The sequence below is a fragment of the Magallana gigas genome, chromosome 4, assembly GCF_963853765.1.
Source record: "Magallana gigas chromosome 4, xbMagGiga1.1, whole genome shotgun sequence".
Taxonomy (NCBI): Eukaryota; Metazoa; Mollusca; class Bivalvia; order Ostreida; family Ostreidae; genus Magallana; species Magallana gigas.
In genome coordinates, this window is record NC_088856.1 from 4,548,125 (window position 1) to 4,569,188 (window position 21,064).

A 21,064-nucleotide genomic window follows, 5' to 3' on the forward strand; every position below is an offset into this window, starting at 1 on the left:
ACTGCCTATTAAAGTAAACACACATTTTAAACAAGGATAACTCCCTATCAACGTTTATTAAACAATCTGCTCACTAGTTATTGTTATAAGACTATTTGTTTTTTTAAGTCCGAAGTTACTTCACAAATATTTATATCTGTATATTTTTAATTATACATAAAACATACAGAAGTTCGTATATAAATAATTGATAAAGTCAACCAGAACATAACATAGAGGTAATAGCTGATTATTCCATACAGGGAATGTTCTCAGCAGCAGTAGTACAAGTATATCATCCAAAGGTAAATGCAACGGATTCAAACGAAGTTTAACGAAAAAAGGAAGGTTTGATTTTTAGAAGTCTGACGTCGTTCGGCGATTAATATTTAATATAACATAAATTTCGTTTGATCACTAATTATTCCACTTATATATCATATAACTAGAAGTGTATCAGCCCTGGCTCCACCGTCACCAAAATTTTCGAATCCCTCAACTCATTCCTCAACTCAAATCCTTTAAAGAAAAGTGCATAAATTTGAGGTCAAACCTCAGATTTGAAGCTGAGTTTTGACTTGAGGAAAGTTGGTGACGGCGGGGCCAGATATACCTGTATTGGACTAGGTGAGACAGCATCCGGCAGCAAGGACTGCCTCGTCCCTCAGGGCTGATTTTTTTGTATCCGCTCATTGTCATAAGTCTGTATCGCTCTAGAGTTCAAAGTTCTAGAATTCGCTTGCTTCAAAACCCGGAATTCCCCATTACCTGTGGGTTTTTTTAAAAGACAAATTTGTGATGTAACGATTGAATAAAACAAAAGATTATATCACACGTCAAAAAATTCTATTAATGCTAAAAATTTTGAAATAAAAAAAATAATTAAAAAGTAAGTACATCTAAATAAGGGGAGGTCACCCAAGCAACAGTTGTGTATTTAGAATATAAGCACGCTTTAATCATTATCAAGAAAATTAATTAATTGCACAATTCTTTGTAAAACTTAATTTTAATCTATCATCGTAGTAAATGTTATAAATATGCTCTTCATATACTCAACGTATAAAAATATCGAGGTACATGTACAACATACCTTGATATGTTGAATCCTATTTTTGAATTATCTTTATATGATCGTTTTGCATTGTAGCCTTCTATTATTTAAAATGTATATTTTGTGTTACCTGTGTTTCTTTTATGTTAAATACATGGTTTTTGGACATAGGCATCAATTATGTTCAGACCTTATGCAGAGTAAATTACAAGGCCAAAGGCCATTAACATTAACTTCATGAGGATTTTTTAAATCAATTTTCACCTCTGTCAAAAATATTAAAACCTTTATATTTTTAAAACCAACAGCAAAATATTCAATATTTCGTTTTATATAGTAGAAGGAAGTCACGACATTCCAGGCATTATCGTTTCATTGAATTATACAATAACTAATTTCAACACCTTTCAATATGCAAATTTTTGTGTTAAAAGATATACTGTAAAAATAGCAGCACAAGTGGTTTGTAATATCTTAAATGGACATGATCACGATCGATTTTGGCCAAATATTTTTTTTTATTTTATTGACTACAACCTTTTAGTGATGCATCTCTGGTCATCAACCAAAATTAAGTGTCGATCTTGCAATTGTAAGCAAGATACAGTGTTCATAATTCTTTGTTATGTAAACATTGTAAACACAAAATGGGGGGGGGGATCTTTACCGAAATAGTAAAATGATAGGTTTGATGTTTATGAGGCAATACAAATTATAAGATGGACTTAAAAAAAAAAATATCCCGAAAAATGAAAACAAAATATTATTTTTTCTGAAAAATTAATTTGTACGAAATCTTTGCTTAGCTGTTATAAAGAACATATTTGGCGGAAAACTGAACCCACTGATACCAAAACAACGGTGTGATATTCTCCGAAGGCTGTAATATGTATCGTAGGATAACATCTTAAGGTGGAAGGCTACATCGTCACAATATGTCTGACATCCGTTTGAAACGCCATTTTGTTCTGGGTCGTGGTACAAAATAGCTATACACCGTTCAATTGAACTCTTCTAACGAGGGCGATGAGATAAGAATGAAATCACCAAAACGCTTAGAAAATATGTCATTTTTCTTCGTGATTAAAGCTTTCAACTAACATTGATTATCAGCTGTTGTGTACAAAAACGTGAAATCAAAATAATATTCTGTTTCCCTGCTTTTGGCAATTAATATTTGTCATGTCATTTGCAACAGACGATCATAAATATGTGACGGATTATTGATAAAGGTGAGCAGATATAATATTTTCTTTTGAACCATATATGCATGATTAATATAAAACTAAAGTTTCGTAGTACCATCTCTTGTATTAATTGATCCCAACTTCCCAAATTTAAAACATTTGCAGTATTGGGCTTCCACTGAAAGTTTAACACTTAACTAATGTATTTTAATTAAAATGATTATAGCTAGGTAGCAATAGCAGTGGAAGCCCGGATTTGCAAGCCAAATGAGGGAACGACAGAATCTTGAAAAGAACATGTTTATAATTACCACACGTACAAGCGTATCACTATGGACATCTAATGTATGTGTAAATATGCATATGGTTGTTTATAATTTGTATTGTATATGAAAAAAAAAGGTAAAAGGCAATGTAACTACTAACATTTGTTGTTAAAGAGTAAAATATAAATATAATGCATTCATCAAAAATATAATTTTTCACATTCAAACATTATCATAAGCATTACTAACCTTATTCCTACATTTTAGCATATACTTGTACCTTTTAAAAAAAATTTCTTCGTGATTTTTTTTAAAATTAGAAAATTGGTCCCAAGATAGTTGAGACCAAGAAAAATCAAGAAATACAACTCCTAAACAGGATCTTTCAAACCAAGAATTTTGCAATAATTCAGTATTTCTTTTAATTTTTTTAATTTCATTCAATTTCTTTTTTTTTCCATCTCTTTAACCAACGAATATTGTTTCTATTTTCAGATGTATGTCGAATTTTATCCAGCAGTTTGCCTTCAAAACTTTTTTTAAATATTTATGTTTTATATTTATGTGGATTCCAATAAAAATCATACAAAATTCATTCATGATTATTTTGTTTTTCATTTTCAAACTTTATAACATTTAAGAGTTTTAAAACAGAAAAATTTGACATATAAGGGGTTATCTGGAATCAGACTGATATTTCAAAAATTCTGTAAGAAATAGAGTATTGTACTTTGAGGTCTATTATCGTTGAATACTGTGCCTATTATTAGTAACAAATGCATGCAACAAAATCTCCTACACTTATTTGGTGTAGACATCCCCCTTAAATGCATTCGAGTCTGATAAAGAAATGAACATTACATTCAAAGTATTCTCCGCGGTTTATAAAGTGAATCACTGTACGCCGAATAAGGAAGACCTCTGAGGCACCCACTGATGGCTGAGTCGTCAAGGATTTGTCGGTAATTGTAACGACAACCTGGTAAATTTGTAAAAAAAATAATTTAGTTTTGGAAAAAATGGAAAAGCTAGTCACATGGGACTAGATCTGATCTCTCTTGAGCTTTGTTTAGAATACGTTTTAAAAATGCTGACCTGTAACGGGTTTTTCCTTCGGCACCGGAGTAATTACGGCTTTACTATCACGAGTCAGGAATATACAGGAAAAACCCTTCCTTGTGCCTTTTTTTAGCAAGTACATTCTATGGTTTAAGTAACCATATTTAGATTCCAATTTTTCTTACTGGCAACCTTACTGGTTCGAAATTATGAACGTCAACAGTAACACTATTTGCAAACTTTGTTCGATTGAATTCGATAAATATTTTAGCAATTGCTAGCGGTTTATACTCGTACCCGGTTTTCGTAATCTGTCATTGTATGCTGTAGCCATCTTTCACATTTAAAAAATGCGTATCAAAAAAAAAAAGAATTGCATGTACTAATATCTGACATCACTTAATTAATTTCCTGACTTTTGGGATTTTTGCATTGTCAGTTAGAGTAAAAGGTCCGCCATTGTCGCATTATCTTACACAGACTCTGTGCCAGTCAGACATTTGTTTATCCACCTACGAACTGTCTCATAAAACATCATATCAGATTCAAATACTCTCTCAAATTCTGTAAATTGTTCATTAAAATTGTGCATAATCGGTTGACAAAGTTTTGTGCGAACTTCTATATCCTTTCCAATTAATTTGTTCAATATTCTTAGCCTGATTTCAAAACTATTTCTACCACATTGATGAATGACTGGCTCTATTCAAATGACTTTAAGTTTAAAACTATGAGGAGCTGAAGGCTCTTGTTTTTACCGTATGAAAGTTATTGAAAAGAGCTATTAAGGGGTATAATCAATTACTACATCGTATTAAGCGTTATTGCGCTTTGCTTCAATACATATTACATACATGGACAGATGAAAAAAAATCTCCTTCGAAAGCAAGAAGAAAAATATATCCATGGTTTATGTTAACTAGTAATAACCTTTACATCTATCAATAATTGTCCGATTTTATTTTTTAAGAGTCCTTTTAAAATTTTCTTCTTGCATGAGTTTCAATAAAATTCCAGAATAGTTCTGTGTATGAATTAATATTCTCCAATTTTGGAGTAGGAGGTAATATAAATAAATGGTTTTATTTTGGAATAAACAAAGTTTTAATAAAAGTGGTTACAGAAAGAGTTCTTCTTTTCTACTGTTCAGTTAGTGCAACCTTATAGAAATCTATAGACAAATATTATTTTCAACAATTATTGAAAATACAACATTAAAAAACACCTATTAGTCAAAAATAAACATCCTCAAATTAATTTAATTTTGTTGGTGTTACTTTAAAAAGAAAGTTAATGTCATCGATGGTTCATGAGGATATAAAGATATATTTGCATTTCCATTGTTCTTTCCCACTGTAAGCCAATACGGAGGAGCTGCAATTATTTCTCTATAATCGCAATTGCTCTGTCAGTATACTATGACGTCATAAAGGTGTAACGTTATATATACTTTTCCATGACGTTATAGATTTAAACCACTATACGATACATCATGTGTTTTTCTCCAACTCCATTAAAATTGACGTATTTACATGTAATATTAAAACATGTTTTTGCTAACATTTTAAAGGAATTACTGTTATAACATATCATTGATTCTGTTAACAAATCTATGTGAATTAAAAGGATACATTACAGTCTGAATGTTTACTTTTGATGTAATAACTAAATGTCAAGGTCTAGGCTAATACAGGGTATTTGCGAGTGGTAAAATGCAAATATAAGTAATAAACAACGATTATTTAGTGAACATGGCGTTATGAATAGCAACTGCCCTGCTGGCATATTTCCATGATGCGCTAGCGCGCATCATGGAATATGGCAACAGAGCAATTGCTATTCATAACGCCATGTTCACTAAATAACGTTGTTTATTTCTTAAATATAAAGCAAGCATTGCAGAGACAATACATAAACCGCATAAACCATATAAATGAAATACTTGTTAACTTCACAATCAGTAAATCCATCAAGACATAATTTTACTGGATTATTGAGTTTTGTCGGTCAGTACTGATATTAGCTAAGCATTCCATGTTTGAAAGGTTCTCCGTACCTCATCAGCATCCAAAAAAGATTTTTAAAACTCTGATTTGCTCAACTTACACTTTTTTAATCCTCTTTTCGATTTGTCACGGAAATTCTCGCTGTTTTCTTCCAGACACACTCTAAAACTGCAAATAGTACTTATTATCAAAACCGAAGAGGTTAACTTATTTTCTGGGAATTGATTACCACCAATAATAAGATATATTTTTATGTTCTTATATTTTATGCAGTTCTCGTACATTTTGAAAAGAGGAATAAAATATTGGATAAATGAAAAAAATTAAGAAATGAATGCATGCGAAGTAATATTTGATTTCAAATTATTTATTTAATTGCATCCTTAATAAAATAGTTCCTAAGATATGGGTATGCAGTCATTATTCGTTAGGATGTTCATTTATTTGAATCGGATTCTTCTTACTTTTCAAGTCCTATTTTACCTTTCATATCATATTGTCGTATCCCAGACAATTTATTTTCTATATGATAAGGTGAATTAACATTAAATACTGATTGCAAAAAAAATATCATTGACACATTTTTCAGTCTAGGGACTTTAATCTTGCTAATTTCTGATCGTTTTTATTTCAGTACACTTTTCTTGAAACAATCTGACCCAATAATAAATATTATTCATTCTGGTAGATGTTTTTGAATTCCTGAAATACCCATATCTCGTACAATCGCATGAGTAAGGGGCGGGCGTATGCAAATTGTTCTAAATTACACGTGGTAGAATTCTGATACCTTCCTTAACATAGCTGAGCATTTAATCAATTGCCAAAAATAGCTCAAATTTTCCTTCTGACAGTGTGTCTTTTGACACTCTTACTTTACTTATAAGCAGGGCACGTGCTTTCATAAAACATTGTAAAAAATATTTTTAAGCATTTTGTTTACGGACTCTCAATTTAAGTGTAATATTTGATTTTATTACATACTTAGTAATAAATACAGGTTTTATGTATATGTGATACAGATGACATCACAAAACTCGTATCGGCCTCCGGGGCTGATACAGGTCATCAGCCCTGGGGCTGATACGGATCCGTATCACACCCCTTGCGGAACTCCTCTGCCTTCTTTCGTTTCGGCATTTGTGCATGTTTACAAACGAAAAATAAACATTAGCTACAATTGACATTTCAAAGTGCATTTTACTACAAATGATAGCAACTCTTTAGGAGCAGTTAATTTGAAAACCTGGGGAAATTCTGGTTCTGTAGCTACATGTTTAGTAAAATAATAATAAGATCTCTTATTTTTATTTAATAGATCTACACATTACTTTCAAATGATATTAAAATCAATTCGTTAAAGTTGATCCCTTTTTTTAAATTTTATTACTAAGTATGTAATAAATGTAATAATAATTACCCTTTTTCCATATCACAGCCTTTATCAGCCTTCAGCCCTCAGGCTGATATCGGAGTCTCGGGCTGATACTGGCCGTAATATGGAAAAGGGTATGTATTATTCTCTATCAAATACATTGCTGCTGATTTGAATCTGTCAAAACTAAATACAATGCATCCCTATTGCAAATACCACCAGGTATTCTGTTAGCAAAAACGTTTGCAAATCTTTGTTTGATTATGTTTACTGTAATTCTCATATATTATCATTTTGTAATATGTACAACAGTTTGAAGTTAAATGTCAGTGTTATTTATTATAATCAAAACTATTCATTGAAATTATATTAACTTTTTTGACTTCAAATAAAACGATGATTATAAAAATTTGATTTCATTTTAAACTATACTCGTGAGAAGTGTGATGTATTGTGTAACATTATATGTTGGTCAATTCGTGTTAAAATGTTAAAACTGTAACAATCGGGTTTTTTGTTATGCACATAATTAGCTTATTTCTCATTGACGAAACCCCTTTCAAGAGCTCGACAATTTTTTGTTAGTGATTAAACCATACTGCATCTCTTACAGATACGTTATAAAACTTTACAGCGTACAAAAATATACTCTACCAACGGATCAAGCTGCTTTGATGAAAAGTGTTTGAATATAAAGCGATCTTTAAAAAAAGTGACTTGAGTTATATGTGCCTCATGCAGGTTTTTTTTCTTGATATAAAAACGCAAATACCCCCTCTGTTTAGCTCACAATATAAACATTTCCGCCATATTTGAGATCTCTAAATATTTCAAAACATCAACTTAACATATCTAGCATGAAACACGATATCCGAACTATTTAGAATCCTGGGCATCTCATTCTTCAAACGATAACGTTCGTCCTACAGGTTGATTTTAAAGTCCATCATTTTTGCACGGAGTGGAACAATGCAATGAAATATCGATGATGCGGAGATAGTCAATATTACCGGTAAATAGCCGTTATAGCCTTCCTTTTACTAGATTATTAATTTTTAAATTAAAATGCAAAAGATAATCAACTTTGAATAAACATATGTTAATGTTAAAGTAATCAGTGTAAGAACTTGATGCGTCAAAATATATCAATGTTTTTTTTTAAATACATTGTACCTGTGACATTTGTTTCTTGTTGCGATATACAGTCCTACGTTTTGTAGAATTTGAATTGTTTCTTAGGTCGGTATAGACAGTCTTTATTACCATTTTTAGCGTACTTTTACTACCCCGAATGGTGCGGTTTAGAATTGTAGGGTCTATTTGTTGAATGATACGGCTCGTTACGTGCACATTAAGGTAAGTTTCTTGCAAAGTATAAAACAGACAGGTTCTTACAAAAAACCTTCACCTGAGAGCCGTAGCCAGTTTGGAATTGTATTTTGATAGAATTATTTACCTAAAATGGGTGTAAAAATGTCGAATCAACTTATCTGGGCTTGATATGTTTTTCAGATTAATTTAAGATGAAACTGTATTTTCTAAAATTAAAAGTGTTTCATATTACAACTCAATAACATAATAATATCGTTGATTATTTGGAATGCATGCTAGATTTCCACTTTCGTGTATTTTATTACAAACACTACCATTGACAAATCGTAACTGATAGTAGATCTAGAAATATGTCCGTAATCGATCTGTTGAGCCTTAATACGGCATGGTCATTAGATATATTTAACATGACGGTATTTGTCGCGATCTTATTGTCCGGTAAGATACGACAAAATACGTTCAGAAAAGATTATCCAGATGAAATTTGCGATAGGATTACAAGCTGATCCAAACTTCACGACATTTTCGCGATTTGGTTCGTATTTAAGATACTACGTATGTGTATATATATATATATATATATATATATATATATATATATATATATATATATATATATATATATATATATATATATATATATATATATATATATATATATATATTCGTATGTGTTACGAACTTACGTGTTCGGTTGTGATTAGCTTTGATCATGATGGCGATTTTTTTTCCAAAACAAGATGGAAGATGATCACCATTTGAGCTCGAAGCGTGGAGTTTGCCTACACCAAAACTGATTTAGATCAACACAACGGGAGGGGGGTTAAAGGCGATGTGTTTCGTTTAAAAACAATACAGAGAGAACTGATACGATCATAAATTAAGAATATCTAATCGCGTTGATTATAGAAAATATTTCGACAGTCAAAATATAATCTACGATCAGCAAAATTACAACGACAGTCCTCAAGATTTGGTTAGGTTTTAATCAATTACTACAATAACTCTACGATGAAGACCGCGATATTAATCGCACTGCGAATCGTGATAGTGAGAATATAGCATGGAATACTTAAATGAATTTTATCACAATAAAAGAACTGAAAAATACAATCAAACTAAAAAAAATGATAAAATTCATAAGATGACAAGCTTTAATTAACAAATGCTTTTAATGCCGAAAAAGATACAAATTACAAATTTCACTCAAAATAATATAATGTCATAATGGATATGTGAAGTGAAACTAAATGCACCTAATTTGGTAAAGATTAAATTTTTTGCTGTCTGTGTGTATGCACGATCCTGTTTTTCCACGAATGGCATCAGTGAGGTTACATGTTATTTACATATATTTGAAGTTACGTTGTATTATGTGCTGTAGAATTAAACTGACAAAAACTACATCATTTGATTAAAGAATGGTCAGCAGCTACTTAAGTTAAAACATTGCTGTCAGCTGAGACACAATTAAAAAAAACCCAGAACTTATATGTTCTCTGCATGAGCAATAGTTTTTCATTTGACATTTATGACTATGTACGAAACTGCATCTTAAGCGATTGCAAAACTTCCACCGTGGCACTGGCATAATTGACTTGCACAGTGTTGTGTCCTTGAATACAAAATGATGTTTGAAGAATATGAAGTTCTACCGAGGTAGATGTATAAAGAGTTTATTAAAAGAATTTCAAAAATACACATGTATAACAATTAGGATTGATTTATATAATTATCATATCATTCGAATATACGAAAAATGGGACTAAATATTAAACGAATCTCATTAGAGACTGAAACATAAAACTAAAGTGATGACTATAGCTATGACCTGCTACTTCAAACACAAAGTAAGCAGTTAGGGGTTAATAAAAATTCTATATCCTATTTTATAAAGCTGTTAGCGTGGAGATCCTTGCGAATTTTTCATAAACACAAACTATCATCGCGTTTGCGTGTTATAATTAAGTTATTTAAATGTTTAACCTTTTCTTGACATTTCTGATAGGACTTTGAATTTGTCTATTTTTCCAGCCGAAGTTTTAAAAATGATAAACACAAAATACATGGTGTAAAACGTTGTATTAAATCACAAAAAAGAATATATAAATCAAAGTAATTTCTTATTAAAAATTGCAGTGTATGCAATTCCAATGTCATGTTCGAAGAGAGCTGGATGGTGGAGACTATCTAAGACTATATCAACATCCTTTGGAGGAAGAGATATATTTAAAGATATAGGATAACATTGAAACTTTACATTCAACATATCTGATATATTTCTTCACAAAAAGACGGTTTTTTAAATTCCATATGTCAGACTCTATGGCGAATCCTACGGCAAAATTGTTGACCATCCAGCTATCTTGAACAAAAGTGATAAAAAACCAAACAAAGTACACATAAACAATTAACAAAACAACACAAAAAGGACCTGTTCAGGCATATCAAAAATGGTGTTAATAAAGTAAAAAACAACTATTAGGTAACAGGATGTGTCAATGAATTAAGTTCTCAGCAAAAACATGTTTTTAAAAGCATTAGATGAAAAATCTTGGCTCCCCAAAATATATTTTATTTTTCATTTTAAATAAAATGTTACCTACATTTCTTTGGAATATAATGTTGGGAAGTAAATAACCAATTGGAGATTCGGAGTGTATGCAAAATTTGTGTAATATCTTACTGACGTAGATATGTTTTTGTATTGATACTCTAATTGTCCTTCTTTAATAGCTATCTGTTTGTCTGTCCGTCTGTCTGTCTCTTTCTCTCTGTTTCTCTCTCTCTCTGTATGTGTGTGTGTGAGTCTCTCTCTCTCTCTCTCTCTCTCTCTCTCTCGTTTGTAAAACTTTAGTCTTCTTTAGTTGAAAGAAAATGCAAAGGCTTCCTCGATAGTAAAGTTTACTGCAATAATGTTTGAGTTTGAAAGGCCTTTGTTATATTGACGACGGTATGTTTAGGATTTTTAACTCGGAAGAATAACCCTCTTCAATTGGTTTAAACATCTACTAGTAGTTAAAATTGTACAAATCGTAAATGAAAATTCAGATCACGGGAAGTTCCATTCACTGTGCTCTTTTACCTAACTACTTTAATTTGGTATAAAGAAAATAAAAAAAAATCTACGCAAGATGACCGATGATAGATGTTGCTACAAGGTTTTCTAGGGCTGTTTACAGAAATTGTTCATTTCAATACTTTCATAATATCCACCACAAGTTTTCATCTTGCGACACATAACATGAATTTAAATGTTGTATGTGCCGATAAGTAATTTAATATTTTGGGGGAGGGTACTGGTTAGGGGGATAGGCGGGATCGTTAAACATGGACTGAGAGGGTTGGCTGTATCCTTGCCCGAATCCAGGACCATATCCAGGGGGAGGGGGTGCTCCATAGCCATAACCTGCTGGTGGGGCTGTAAAGAAAGGTAAAAAAACAGGTTTAATTAATGTAGCATAAAATTATATAATCAGACACAGCTTCTGTTAATTTTTTTTTATTTACTTTTGCCTTGGCATCTAATCCGAAGGACAATGTATGATGATAATATTTACATTTTCTTGTATCTTGCGTTTTAGATAAAAAGAAAAGCCTACTGTAATGTTGAAAATGATTTGATAATGATAAAAAGGAATAAATATGTGTGATGATAGAAGCACATCAAATACATAATCAACTGAATATATAATGACTATTTTCTTTTAAAAGAAATACATGTACTTGATAACTTACGAGGATGCTGAATTGTGTTGACATTATTGACATTAGTCACTGTGGCTCCGCCCCCATGCATCGTGACCACGCGGTTCCTCTGGCTGTTTTTAGCGGCACAGATACACACGACGACTACAGCTACTACGATAAGGAACACTATTCCCCCAACGACCGCACCAACGTATGTACCAACACTGAAACCGAAGAGTATCGGCAAAGGATTATCTTTAGCCATGCAGTAAATGTCGTTGTGTTTTTAGACAGTGTTATTTATCGATGAGTTATCTGGAATAATTTGTTGGATTATGATTACTAAGTTTTTAAATTGATGATATGCAAGGATAAAATATCATAAATAGGTTAATATCCAATCAATAATAGTAAAGACCAGTTTTAGTTCTGAAAAATTGAATGCATGTAAATTTAATGTAAACTAATTTCAGTTTTCAATAATAAGATTATAATTCAACCAGTTATGTGTTGAGGTTCTTTTTTCTTATTATCAGAGCAACAAAGATAAAATATTGATACAAACAAAATTTTGTCAACATAAAATGATTAATTCCTACTAGCAATTAGGAAATTAAAAGACAAATTGTCCAAATGTGGCCCAAAGATATAAAAAAAAAAAATCTAGGTCATGAGTATACAGATTAAAAATCCGATTTTTGCTTTGGAAAGTTGTTGGTGTTTACATGTAAATCTAAGAAAAAATAGCACAATTTTGTACATCAAACAATGGTCTTCCGTGTAATTAATAGTATCCCTCTAAATGAGAGACAAGTAGTATGCCTATTGTATGTGTAACAGACGACTTATTGGTGACGAAATGCATTTTTACCTGAAAGTAAACTCATGTCAGATCATAATATCAAATATTTGAGAAAATTGTGTATTTATTTCAAATAATTTCGATGTTGTCTATTTCCCTTTATCGTTTTCCTGATCTGATCCTTTATACCGAAATCTGACGTAAATATGATTATTTAAACAATAAAATGATTTCTTTGGTGACCCATTCTGGATATGAAGGTAGCGACATTGCAGGAAAAAAATATAACCCGCGTTAGCGGGTAATGTTAATTTTTCTGCAATGATCGCTACCTTCTTAACCCGAAGAATCATCAAAGAAAGCATTTTATTGTTTATATGAACATCTTTCTTTAACCAGTTAATAAATTGAATATGAAAAGTTAGTAAAATTCACTAGATTACTGGTAATGTACATAGTACGTTAGCTAAAAGGAACAGCCAAATGGTCTCTTGTGAAACTTTGAGTCTGGCATCATCATGATTATTTTGTGCAGTCCGTGAGTTTATTTTCTCTGTAGACTCAGACCAATCGATAAACAGGGCATGTCAGTTTCAGTCCTGTCAATTTTAGCCGCTGTAGATTTCGACCAATCGATAAATGGGGCGTGTAAATTTCAGTTTGGCTGTTTCTATAGAGCTATGAATTGACTATATATTCCCGTAAGAAAAAGAGAAAATTATACATGGTAGATGTAAATAGTCTGTTTTAAGTCCAGTTTTACTTTTATTTCTTTCCTGTACGACAATGTATGTAAACCTCAGACGATTTTTATTTATATTTTTTCTGTATACTGTGGAATCATTTTTTGAGGGGGACTAATATTCGATGCTTTCGTAGGTACCCCTTGCCTATGAGTTTACATTTCCACGAACGTGTATACAAGGATTAGTTTAATATTTATTAAAAAATTATCCCCAACTTGCTAGCAACGAAATAACATCCCAACAAACCAGGAACATTTTCGGTACCCACGAACATTTGCCCCTACGAATATAAATGATTCCACAGTAAATGTTCCTCCTTTACTACATTATTTGGTATGAGTGAATACACTGAGCTGGTACTTGCTTACCTGTCGTAGCTGGAATAGTAGTAGCAGTAGTAACCACTGTAATAATAGTAGTAGCAATAAGCCGCGGACGCCAGAGGAAGACCTACAAAACGTCGCTAAGTTATTTACTTAGATAAAAGAATCGAAAAACATACAGTAAAACACAATTATAGCAAACACGCCTATAATGAACTGAAGCTTACAGCAAAGTAATTTTAATTTCCCGTGACTTATTACATGTTGACGGATATAACGAATTATGCTTAATACGAAGCAAAATCGCCCGTCCCTGCTATTTCGTTATAAGCGTGTTTTACTGTATGTGTGGTAGAGTCAAGTATATGGCATTTCTACTAGCTCTGGCTAGAGGGTTAACCCTTTAGCTCGATCGGTAGAGTGCTGGACTGGACTGGCATGCCAGAGGACCTGGGTTCAAACCCCACAGAGGCAAAAAGTGTCTCTCTTACATGTGTTCCATTACAATGTCACATTGCACATGCATTTAAGTAATTGCATTGTATTATAGTGAAATCATTTGATCAAAGTTGAAAAGTAAACAACCACCAGCTGTAAAGCCTATAAGACACGACCAAATATAAACTATATCAATGGTGAACAACAATTCTAGCTGTCATTAAAACATGATCAATGATCAAATTTGTTTCAGATACTCTGTCAAGAATAGTTTTCTTCTATTTCATTTTTAAACGAAATGTGAATGAAGATTAGTTAACGAATAAGCCTATATTTTTGCATTTATTTCAAAAAATTCTAATTCTTAAATATCATCTGGCTTGTTTACTTAGGCTTTTCAGTTTTATTTCCAAGTTTGTTCTTGTTTTTTGGGGGGGTTTTTTGTTTTTTTTTTGCCTTTGTATATTTGGCAGATATGACATACATTTTGAGTCTTTACCTTACTGTCTGCTGCAATATTACATGTAACACCTTTCAAAGAAGTGCTCGCAGCACTGTTAAGGTTTACTATGAAAATATCAGCGGATTTAAACATTTATACCGAGCGCAGCGAGAGGCGGGCGAAGCCCGCCTCGCGAAGCGAGGATTATTGGTAACAGGTATTTAAATATATAAGAACTATTTTCTTGTGAACTTGTAGTGATTTTAAAAAATCAAAACATTATGTAACAACCGTAATCATTATTACAATATGTAAGTTAACTAACCCTTGTAAAAAAAGAGTTCCAAAATAATTTTCTCATATTTGCTGTAAGAAGATAAAATCGTCTGGTATAATACTTGACATCTTTCTAATTAAAAATCACCGCGGCTTTTAATTCAATTGGATTTTGACATTTCTTTATATTTCCATTATATGCAGTTTTAATTGAGTTTCTAAAGATTATATTTAAAATTCAAAATTAAATTTGAACAAGAGTAATGTGGTTTTAAAGGCACATACACAAACATATGAATATTTACCTAAAGAAATTTGTCAAGTGGTTAAACGGTATTTTCAAAAACTTATATCAAGTAGTTTAAGTCTTTTCAACTTTTCAACGGTATTTTAAAAAGATAGCGATCTTCTTTTTTAGTTTGGTAACTTTTGGATTTTTTTCTTTTTGTTCGTAGTTGTAATTGCTGTTGTTGAAGTTATTACAGTTTACAATGTATATTATTTTTGCGAGTTTTTACGCCTTCTAAAAATACAAATTCTCCCCTTTAAAGTAAAAAAAAAGTCAATCTGTACCCGTTTAAGACTTAATCACACTGCATATTCAAAGTATAAACTTAACAAATCCTGTTTATGTTCACTGATAAATAGGAAAGTTTAAGAATTTTGAAATAAAATGATATTAAATTTTCAACATTTTGTAGCCGATAAGTCTTCTCACCAAGAGCAAAAAAAAGCAATGTTGCTGAAATCAATTACTCCTGACAAAACCTAAAAACAAAAACATTTTCTGGTTGAATTTATAGTCTTTAAAAATAGTCTGAAAATTAAAAAAACAACAATTAACAAGTACAAAATGACCATTCAGAAAAACATCGGAGCTGTTGATATGGTGACGTCTCAATTGTTCTAATTACAGGTTATTCTCACTTTACTATTCATGATGGTCTCAAAGTTGTTTTCATTGTTTGGCAATAAGTAAAAAACGTTAATTTAACATAGTTTTTAATGTAATTAGTACATCAATTGGTGGTTGGGGATGGGTTTCATTAAAACCACTATTGAAATAAATTATTTCATTCTCTCAATAGTGGTTGGGTTGTATGTCCTTATAAAAATCAATTTGAAACCACAATTTGAAATACAATAACTATTGAAATAATTCTTTTATCAATAGTAGTTGGTAAAGAACTTAAGAGTTGGTAATGAACTTTATTGTAAACATCAAATAAATTGTTATCATTATTAAAACACCATCATTATTGAAATAAATTTCGTCCCATGATGGTTGGGGATATAGATTTGGGTCTTTCCGTCCGTACGACTGTTTGTCCGTCTATAATTTCGTCTGTGTGTAACATTTTCGGTTCCGGATGACAGGTGGTATGGGAAACCTAGCGATATACATGTGAATCAAAGTACATCGTGATTACGAAGGAAGTCTTCTTGTTATAAGACAGTCATCACCAACCACTATTGAAATAATTTATTTCAATTGTAGTTGTCTTTCAATAGTGGTTGCAAAGTGATTCTCATGATGAAATACATCCCACCTTCTATTGAAATAATGTGTTTCTGTGTGATTAAGGAAATTGTTACACAAACAGAATGATAGACGGACAGACAGTCACACGGGCGGTCAACCTCAATTAAATATCCCCCACCCTGAGTAAAGTGGAGGACAATATCTATTTCTGTAGTAGTTGTGTTTAATTAGGATAAACATTTGTTTTTTGTATATTCAATATACAGTGGATTTGAATAGCATTTCTTGCAACTTACAAGGTTTTCTGTAAGAGTCCTTTATTTGTTAAAAGATTCCTTTGATTCGTTGTGATCAATGTTAACAATTGGGATAAAACGTTGCCAATTTCACAAAGATCCATTACTAATTTTCTTTAAAACAACAAAGATGTATATAATATGTTAATAGATCGCAATGTCCATTTCTAATTGTGAGAAATCATGCATATTTTTGGTCAGACCAAAGATTCTTTCTCATTAATTCATTCTCCAAACACAACTAACATTTCAAATTTCGATTTGATCGAAAACATTTGTCTCTATACCTTTCGTAAATCAGTGCACTATAAATCTGAAACCTTTTTATAATAAGACATAAAATAGATCTCGTCTGAAGACCAAAATCAATAATCAATTACAAAACCGCCATAGAAACCATAATAGCCTATTTTCAAACATACACCGCACATGGCTCCTACCAAGAACTTGAATTTTAAACACGGTAGACTTTAAATCTGAGATTCGGGTTTCGAAATCCACTTTGATAAATGATAAACACATGCACATTTACAAAGAATTCTCAATATAATATTCATGATAGTTAGGATTTTTTCAAGTTTTGGCGATTTAATTATCCATTTTGAAAACAATTCTAAAAGTATTTTAAATTTCTTACATTTTTTTTTTTGCTAATAAAGTTAATAATGAAATTTATATAGGCTACTTCTTTAAGTTATGTATATTGTAATTTTGTGATTATAATATTTATATACAAAATATAGCAACCTAAATAAGTGATAAGAAGATAAAAAAAAAATGACTTACAAAGTATTGTAAAAATCAATTCCAGAATAAGTTTCTCCATTTTTGCGATTGGATGTTGTATTCGCTTGTATAGATCAGCACACGCACACCTTTCTTAAAAAAATCACTGCGTATTAAAGACTCAATTGGATTTTAAAAAATTCAAAGGTATTTTTTTATGTGTATTTTAATTGAGTCTCTAAAAGAGAATATATTGAAACCCATTTGAACAGGAATATTGCAGTGTGTTTTACAGGCACTTACAGGAAAGAAGGAACATTTACCTCAAGACACGATATCAAGAGATTTAAATCTTTGCAACGGTATTTTGAAATGAATGTGCCATTTCTGTTTACTGTTTACTTCTGCTCCTTTTTGTTTGTCGTAGTTGTCATTGATGCTCTTGATCCACTTACAATATTACGTTGTCTTTTTTTTAATTAATGCTTTCTAAAGATTTTAACTTTTAACTCTAAAGTAATACAGTCAATATCTACCTCTTTAACGCAACATGGCACTACCCATTCAAAGTAAACACACCTTGTAAACAATGATAACTCCCTATCAACGTTTATTAAGTAACCTGCTCACTAGTTATTGTTATAAGACTATAGCTTTTTTGGCGTCCGAAGTTATATCACAAATCTTTATTTCTGTATATATTTAATTATACATTAAACATACAAAAGTACGTATATAAATTATTGTTTAAGTCGACCAGAACATAACACAGGGTAATAGCTGATTATTCTATATAGGGAATGTTCTCAGCATTAGTACAAGTATATCATCCAAAGGTGAATGCAATGGATTATAACGATGTTTAATGAATGATGGAAGGTTTGATTTTTAGAAGTCTGGCGTCGTTCGGCAGAATAGCACTTCCTATGTCATAACCTAAATTTCGTTTGGTCACTAATTATTCCATTTATATATGATATAACTGTAAGTGTATCAGCCCTGATATTCCTGTATTGAACTAAGTGAGACAGCATCCGGCAACAAGGACTGTCTCGTCCCCCTGGGCTGATTTGTTTTTCTCAGCCCGTCGTCATGTCCGTTTCGCTCTAGAATTCAAAAATCTGAATGCCCCATTACCTGTGTTTTTAAAAAGACAAATTTGTGATATAACGATAGAATAAAACTTAGAAGATTATATGACACTTCAAAAACTTCAATTAATGCTACAAATTTAAAAATGAAAAAAAAATATTTAAAAAAGTAAGGATATCTAAATAAGGGGAGGTCATCCAAGCAACAGTTGTGTGTTCAGAATTTAAGCACGCTTCAATTATTATCAAGACAATACACGAAATAATGGCACAAGTCTTTGTAAAACATCTATCATCGTAGAACATAAATCATAAACCATGCTCTTCATATACTCAAAGTATAAAAATATCGAGGTACAACATACCTTGATATGTTGAAAACCTATTTTTGAATTATCTTTATTTGATCGTTTTGCATTATGTAGCCTTATATTATCTAAAATGTATGTCTTGTGTAACTTGTGTTTCTTTTATGATAAATACATGACTTTTGGACATAAGCATCAATTATGTTCAGACTTAATGCACAGTAAATTACAAGGCCAAAGGTCATTAACATTGACGTCATGACGTGATTGGGCGTTTTCATGAAAGGCCTAAATCCTGACACATAGTTTTTTCTCCTAAGCTTTTTTTTAGAATACGTTTTGATAATACTGACCTGTAACGTGTTTATCCTTCGGCACCGGAGTTAGTACGGCTTTACTATCATGTGTCAGGAATATGAAGGAAAAACCCTTATTTGTGCTTATTATTGCCAAGTACAGACATTCTATGGTTTAAGTAACCATATTTAGATTACAATTTTATTTTACTGGCAAACTTACTGGTTCGAAATTATGAATGTCAGTAGTAACAATATTTGCAAATTTTGTTTGATTGAATCTGGAAAATATTTTAGCAATTGCTATCGGTTTGTACTCGTACCCAGTTTTGGTAATATGTCATTATATGCTGTAGCCATCTTCCACATTTTAAAAATACGCATCAAAATAAAATCTGACATCAATTAATTCCCTGAAAGTCACAATTTGTGTTAAAAGGCCTGGAAATTCCCTCGTCTACAAACTGAACTTTGAAAGATAAAGAGGCAGAACCGTGAAAATAACTGTATTTACAGTGTAACGAAAACATATATATCTACTGCATACAACCTTCTCTAAACACACACACACTCATACACTCAATTCACACACGCAAATAGCTGAAAAATCACACAACGCATTCACACAGACAATAATAATAAAAAAAAACTAACCCCCTAAATACCCCCAACATATATAAACAGAATAAATAACCCGACTTTGGCTGATGTCACTTATGAAAACTAAGTCCGGACAATGCTTTTGGGAAGTTATATTTTAATACATAAATTCACGCGCAGTAGGTACGTGCATAGTTGAGACCACAATTCATGTTGATCACTGGTAATAAGGATACATCACACGGTCATGTATATCGCATAACCTGGTACACGTGCGTAGACACACTGTCATGTAAATCAAACCTTTCGTCACGGATGTCTGTCGGATGTTCAGGACCATATCACCAGCTCATAAAGTGCCCGGGCATCCGCGTGTGTCACATTTCCCACGTTGACTATGGGTCCACGATGGTTAGCTTGTCGTTGTCCTGCACCCACGGATGATACCGTCATGTATATAACCGACCACACCCACTCAGCTAGTCACCTAAAATTCAATTCATTGTCGGGTCCTCTGTGAAAATTACAACACTATACTGTTAAAAAAAAATTATATTCAACCGTCGGGCTACCATATTTTAAATTCTTATACAAACAAACAAAAAGGTCATAAAACACTTAGCAAAGGACAATATAGATATATACTTAAGTATGCGCATTCTAAATTGAAATGATAATGAAAAATACTTCTCACTTACCGCTGTTCTTTCTCAACACGGTTTATCGTACTTTTACCACACAGGAATTCTATTCAAACACTCCACACAGGATTAGACATAGGCCACACAGGTCCTAAGACATATTGTCAAACTCCACGAAGGTTCATACAGAAGGACACACCTTCTCTCATCAACGACCTGGCCGGAACTAGCTCATGCACGAAAACCGGTCTAACAAACAATGACTAGCTGACCGTGGCACACTATGGAGCGCCGTTACTCACAAAAATTAATAGACTAATAAAACTTTAATTGAACATATATACAAAATTGTGACACTGAATTTCGGGATTTTTGCATTGCCTGTTAGAGTAAGAGGTCGGCCATTTTTCGCTGATCTTAGACAGGCTCTGTGCCAGTCAGATATTTCTTTATCCAAATAAGAACTGTCTCATATGACATCATATCAGATTCAAAAACTCTCTTAAATTCAGTAAATTGTACATAAGCGGTTGACCAAGTTTTGTGCGAACTTTTATATCATTTTCAATTAATTTCTTCAATGTTCTCAACCCGTTTTCAAAAATAATTTTAGAACATTGATGAATGAATGGCTCTATTTAAATAACT

At 31.8% G+C, this 21,064-nt stretch overlaps 1 protein-coding gene across 4 annotated transcripts in view; it reads right to left on the minus strand.

Moving 5' to 3' along the window:
- LOC105325837 (uncharacterized) overlaps positions 1-21,064 on the minus strand; it is a 77,368-nt gene that overhangs the window by 35,313 nt on the left and 20,991 nt on the right. The window contains exons 1-4 of one of the 4 annotated variants that reach the window (XM_011425564.4): positions 17,541-17,697; positions 13,865-13,946; positions 11,997-12,172; positions 10,324-11,679 (exon numbers count right to left, since the gene is read on the minus strand). The exons of 1 other annotated variant lie outside the window; for it this stretch is intronic. In XM_011425564.4, coding sequence (XP_011423866.3) covers positions 11,537-11,679; positions 11,997-12,172; positions 13,865-13,946; positions 17,541-17,580 — 441 coding nt within the window. In that variant the 5' untranslated portion in view covers positions 17,581-17,697 and the 3' untranslated portion in view covers positions 10,324-11,536. Of the gene's footprint in view, positions 1-10,323; positions 11,680-11,996; positions 12,173-13,864; positions 13,947-17,540; positions 17,698-21,064 lie in introns of those variants that run through there. 2 more of the 4 variants (XM_066080994.1, XM_066080992.1) reach the window with 2 other exon arrangements.